Source organism: Rana temporaria, chromosome 1, assembly GCF_905171775.1.
Source record: "Rana temporaria chromosome 1, aRanTem1.1, whole genome shotgun sequence".
Lineage (NCBI taxonomy): Eukaryota > Metazoa > Chordata > Amphibia > Anura > Ranidae > Rana > Rana temporaria.
In genome coordinates, this window is record NC_053489.1 from 656540134 (window position 1) to 656545946 (window position 5813).

Below are 5813 nucleotides of genomic sequence, written 5' to 3' on the forward strand. Positions count from 1 at the left end.
TGTCAATATCCTCTGTTCGGAATGTAATTAAGAAATGGCAGTCATCAGGAACAGTGGAAGTTAAAGCAAGATCTGGAAGACCAAGAAAAATATCAGACAGAACAGCTCGCAGGATTGTGAGAAAAGCAATTCAAAACCCACGTTTGACTGCATGATCCCTCCAGAAAGATCTGGCAGACACTGGAGTTGTGGTACACTATTCCACTATAAAGAGATACTTGTACAAATATGGTCTTCATGGAAGAGACATCAGAAGAAAACCTCTTCTACGTCCTCACCACAAAAATCAGCGTTTGAACTTTGCAAATGAACATATAGACAAGCCTGATGCATTTTGGAAACAAGTTCTGTGGACCGATGGGGTTAAAATAGAACTTTTTGTCCGGAATGAGCAAAGGTACGTTTGGAGAAGAAAGGGCGCAGAATTTAATGAAAAGAACCTCTGTCCAACTGTTAAGCATGGGGGTGGATTAATCATGCTTTGGGGTTGTATTGCAGCCAGTGGCACAGGGAACATTTCACGAGTAGAATGCCGCATACACACCATCACTTTATGTGATGAAAAAAAACTAAATTTTCTGTGAAGTAAAAAACAAAGTTTTTGAAACTTCAATTTTCAAAGACGAAGTTGCCTACACACCATCGTTTTTTCACAATGCTCTAGCAAAGTGAGGTTACGTTCACCACTTTTTTCCATTGAAGCTCGCTTCATAACTAGCTTCTGGGCATGCGCAGGTGTAAAAACGTTGTTTTAAACGTAGTTTTTTGCTACACACGGTCAATTTCTGTGAAGTGAAAAACGACACATAAAATTGAAGCATGCTGTTTTTCACAAGACATAAAACGACGTTTTCCCCCACACACGGTCATTTAAAGTGACGTTTTTACCAAAAACGAGCTCCCCCCGTCGTGTAAGCTGCATCACGATTGCTGAAAGAAGCCGAACGGCGAGTCGGTGCTATACTGCGCCTGCGCACCGCCGTTCGGCTCCTTTCGGCAATCGTGACGCAGCTTACGCGACGGAGGAGCTCTTTTTTGGTCATCAATTCAATCACCAGCAAGTTAGGAACGCCCACTCCCACGGGATTCGCAACCCGGAAGCCGCGGGTGAACTAGCTGTACCGAGGTATGTACAGCATAAAAAAAAAAATAATAATTAGGCATAATTGTATTGTAATGTGTCGGGACATTGTAATACTAGAAAGTAGTTTTAGGGTGAACCCCCGCTTTAACTTCACAGTTCACACAAATACGTTTTAAATTCAAACTGTAGCACTGACATAAGTAATTTTTTCTTATTAAACTTTAAGAAAAACGTAGAAAGTTAATTCAACTTTAATTATACATCAGACAGGAGGCGAGTATCTTATGCATTAATCCTTCTTTATTAATGCTCACAGCAGAAGTGTAAAAACATCTAACGTATGTAATAAAAGAAAAAACTGGTAGAACCACACCTCCCAGCAGTCCCATGTCCTAAACCACTCCCATATTGGTCTCTATAAATGGACTGCTCTCATCTAGGATCTTCCTCTTTCTTTCTGCTCACGGCGGAGCAAGTTAAGTATCATCAAATATTTGGATATATATTGATATTGATTTTATATTGATAATATTTATTGTCATTAGATATATATCTGTCTTAGTACGGTCTACAGATACCTTGTCTCGCCACACAAGGCTTCATTCACCAAATAACTTCCTTTGCATCCTCTTTTACCCTTTTTCCTCACTACCTCTGTGCTGTACTATATTACCCCTGTTCCGCTGGGACCGCGATCGCCAGCGGTCACCAGCGGTCATACGCGCCATTTCTCTTCACCTGTTTTTTCTTCTCCCATGCGGCGCGCCATCTTGGGCAATCTCCCTCCTCTCTCCTTCCTATAGAACGAGCGCGCGTCGCAAAGGAGGCGGATCCACCGCCTCGCTCTATCTTCACAGAGCCGCCCCCGCCGTCCTATCGCTCCACGTGCTGGACTCGGGAGGCGGGTCCCATCGTTCCTTTCAACCAATGGACGCCTGGGAGCCGTAGTCTCGCGAGACTTCGCCCCCAGAGCGCAATCGATCCCAGGCTCTCCTCCCGTCGCATGCCAGTCAGCGCTGGTGACCGGAGGGAGAGCCTGGTATAGTTCTCAGACGCAAAAATCTTTTCTGCCACTATTTTGTCCTGGGAATTTTATTCCCATCCCTGTGCCACAGTCCTCTACTCCCTATTAGAATCCCTTACAGAGCCATCGCTCTCTATTTACATATAGTTTTTTCCACAACCGCTGCTGTCTCCTTATAACATGACTGAGGAAAGTTCCCCCTCCCCATTAGAGCAGGACCTGGTTCTAGAACCAACTCATCTCCTCAGTACAACCCAATTACAGGACATCATTAACCAATCTGTCCAAGCAGCACTGACATTAGCTGCCGCTTCCGGACCATCCCAATCCACCCATCCCCCTGTGACCGTACCCCTCGGCACAGAACCGACCACAAAGAAAGGAAAATCTTCCTATAAAAGGAAGAATGTGGTGACGGTTTATGACTCCCCGGCAGGGGAAGTTAATAATATGCGGCGAGCAGATCCTTCCACGGACTGCCACCCCACGCATCCTACAGATCCCTTTCAACCTCTGAGCCTCAGAGAGTCAACAAAAAGGCACGGTTTAGCTAAAAGAGCCAAACCAGACTCATACGTTTTAGAGTCGGACGATGATTCATCCGCCGAGTCGGATAAATCAGATGTCTCAGGATCTGATTACTATGAGGAAGAGGATGCGGGGGCTTCGGCAATCCTCCCGGATGCCAACCCTGACGAACAGGGCAAAGACGTGCTAGACGCCATGGGGGAACCCCTATTTAACCCAGACACTATTTCCCATCCTCGCTCTGGGGACTGGTCCCCACTGCCCCACGTGTCCCAATATGTAGAACTCTGGGCACGCAAAACTTTAGATAAATCTAATCGCAATAAGCTTAGAGCGGAGTGCCCCCGCCCGCATATCCCCATGAAGGCGGTTGTCACACCTACAGTGGACCCCATTTTAATGAAATACCTGCTGAAAACAGGCAAAATGCCTAAGAAAGGAATAGACCGATCCTTTACAAGTATCCAAGACCGCATCCTGGACCTGTTCGGGCCTTTGACCAAAATCCTGAACTTAGCGGAACAATCCGCGACAACAGGCCAAGGGGTTGACCTAACACAACTGCGCGGTTGGGCCCAAAGAGCCATTTGCCTTACGGGCAATGCCAACACCGCCTGTTCAGTTGAACGCAGGCGCTCTATACTCATGCGCCTCGACCCACAGCTAGCCCATCTAGCGGAGTCCGAGCCAGGCCCCTCAGCAGGGGGCATGCTTTTTGGCGAGTCCTTAATAAAGGACATTAATAAATTTGTCGGTATGTTCAACAGCCTGGACAAAGCACAAACATCCCTGAAAAAACCCAACAATGCCAGAGTTTTTCCTCGGGCCGGCAGATACAGGGGCCGCTCTGCCGGCCGATACAATTCGGGCAGACCCTTCCAGAGGTCTTCCGCTCAACCACACTATACCCAGGCTCCCACCCACTATACCACCACCGCGCAACCGGCACCATTCTTCCCTCCCCGTGGGAGACCCTGGAGGGGACGCGGCCAGAGAGGATACCCTCGTTCACGCCCGTATTCCGGTGAGTACCACACCCATTCCCTTTCCCCTCATACCGGTGGGAGGTCGCCTAATGTTTTTTACGCTCGCCTGGTCTGCGATTACGGCAGACTCCTGGGTGCTGAATACAGTAACAGGTTTCCAAATAGACCTTGTGTCCCCACCGACTCTGGGGGTATCGCCACCCCCTATCCATTTTTCAGAAGAAAATGTGACCCTCATAGACTCCGAACTTCGGGAATTGATAGCCAAGCATGCAGTCACCGAAGTCACCACCCCATCCCCGGGTTTCTTCAGCAACCTCTTCCTAGTCAAGAAGAAGGGGGGGGGTTACCGCCCGGTCATAAATCTCCGGGACTTGAACCAACATGTCGCCTATCGACATTTCAAAATGGAAGGCATTCACTGCCTCCGAGACCTACTCACCCCCGGAGACTGGTTAGTGAAGGTGGACCTAAAGGACGCCTACCTCACAGTCCCCATGCACCCGGACTCCCAACATCTCCTCCGTTTCAGATGGTGGGGTCGCATCTGGCAATTTACGTGCCTACCGTTCGGCCTGTCCTCAGCCCCATGGTGTTTCACCAAGCTGCTGAAACCGGTCGTGGCAGCGTTGAGGAGCAGGGGAGTGCGTCTGATCATTTATCTAGACGACCTCCTCATACTAACTCACTCCAAGAATATGGCCTATCGCCATATGAATTGGACCATCGACCTGTTACAAACCCTGGGCTTTATTATCAACCGAGAGAAATCGGTTCTCGTCCCGGCTCAGGAGATGGAATTTCTGGGTTTCTCGATAGACACCCACCTCGCTATCCTTCGACTGCCCAGCGCAAAGCTGGCCCTAATCCGAAAAGAGATCAGGGCGGTTTTACGCAAAGGCTTCCTATCCCTACGCATCCTGGCACGCATAGTGGGCCTATTGGCTGCGTCCATTCAAGCCATCTTTCCAGCTCCCTTACATTACCGAGCCCTTCAGAGGTTAAAAATCCTACACCTGCGCCAGGGCCTTCGTTACGCAGACGAAGTGTCCCTATCCCCAGAAGCTCGGGCCGAACTGCGCTGGTGGCTCCGTCACGCCACCGACTGGAACGGCCGGACGATTTTCAACGCACGACCAGACGTAGTCATAGAATCGGACGCGAGCCGACGGGGCTGGGGCGCCCGCTTGGGGATGAGGTCCACGGGGGGGATCTGGTCCAGGGAGGAATCCCTGCTGCATATCAACGCTTTGGAACTCTCAGCGGCTCTCTTCGCCATTCAGAGTTTCTTAGCAACACGGACCAATTGTTGCGTATTATTGCGCATGGACAATATCGCGGCGGTTCAATACATCAACCGCCTGGGAGGTACCAGATCCAAGATTCTAGCGGACATCTCCGCCGAGATTTGGCACTTCTGTCTGTCTCGAGACATCTCTCTTGTAGCGGAGTACATTCCGGGGGTCTCCAATACAATAGCAGACTGGAACTCTCGATATCTGGTAGATTCCAGCGACTGGGGTTTAGACCGTTCGGTTTTCACCCGAATAGAATTGCTCTGGGGCCCCTTGGGCATAGACCTTTTCGCCTCTCGCCTCAATCACCAACTGCCCCACTTCTTCAGTTGGAGACCGGACCCAGGGTCCTCAGCTGTGGACGCTTTCCGCCACTCTTGGACAGGAGGTACGCATTATGCGTTTCCCCCATTCTCAATGATCCCCAGGGTCCTTCTACAAATTACCAATCAGGGAGCTACGGTGGTTCTGATCACACCGTGGTGGCCAGCTCAACCTTGGTTTCCCCTGCTATTGGACTCGATCATCGACCATCCCAGACTTCTTCCCCGATTCCCTCGTGCCTGTCTCACCCAACCAAGGGCATTCATCCCCTGGTGGAGGAAGGCACTCTGACGCTCCTAGCGTGGCTGGTATCCGGGTGCCGGACCCGGGTGACGACCTTTCAAGCTCAGCTAGGGACCTCCTCACCATGGCCTGGGCCCCCGGGACTCGGTCGGCATACCGATCAGCCTGGCAATTTTGGGTACGTTGGTGCGACCAACGGCAAGTTGATCCCTTACGTGCCCCTGTAAACGTCATCGCAAACTACTTGGCAGACTCCTTCTCCTCGGGCAAGGCCTATAGTTCCATCAATGTCTACAGGTCAGCCATATCGGCCTACCACTATCCAGTGG

The 5813-nt window shown here is 50.2% G+C and overlaps 1 protein-coding gene across 1 annotated transcript; it reads left to right on the forward strand.

Annotated features, from left to right (window-relative positions):
- Positions 1-2288: 2288 nt before the first annotated feature.
- Positions 2289-5532, forward strand: LOC120943996. The gene is made up of 2 exons (XM_040357721.1): positions 2289-3660; positions 3749-5532. The coding sequence occupies exons 1-2, from the start codon at positions 2289-2291 to the stop codon at positions 5530-5532; spliced, it is 3156 nt and encodes a 1051-aa protein (XP_040213655.1).
- The last annotated feature ends 281 nt before the right edge of the window (positions 5533-5813 follow it).

Bases quoted from the DNA above. Each gene is read 5' to 3' on its own strand.
- LOC120943996 (XM_040357721.1), top strand. From the start codon at position 2,289: ATGACTGAGGAAAGTTCCCCCTCCCCATTAGAGCAGGACCTGGTTCTA. The intron at 3,661-3,748 runs GTGAGTACCACA...CGATTACGGCAG, and splicing joins TCGTTCACGCCCGTATTCCG to ACTCCTGGGTGCTGAATACA.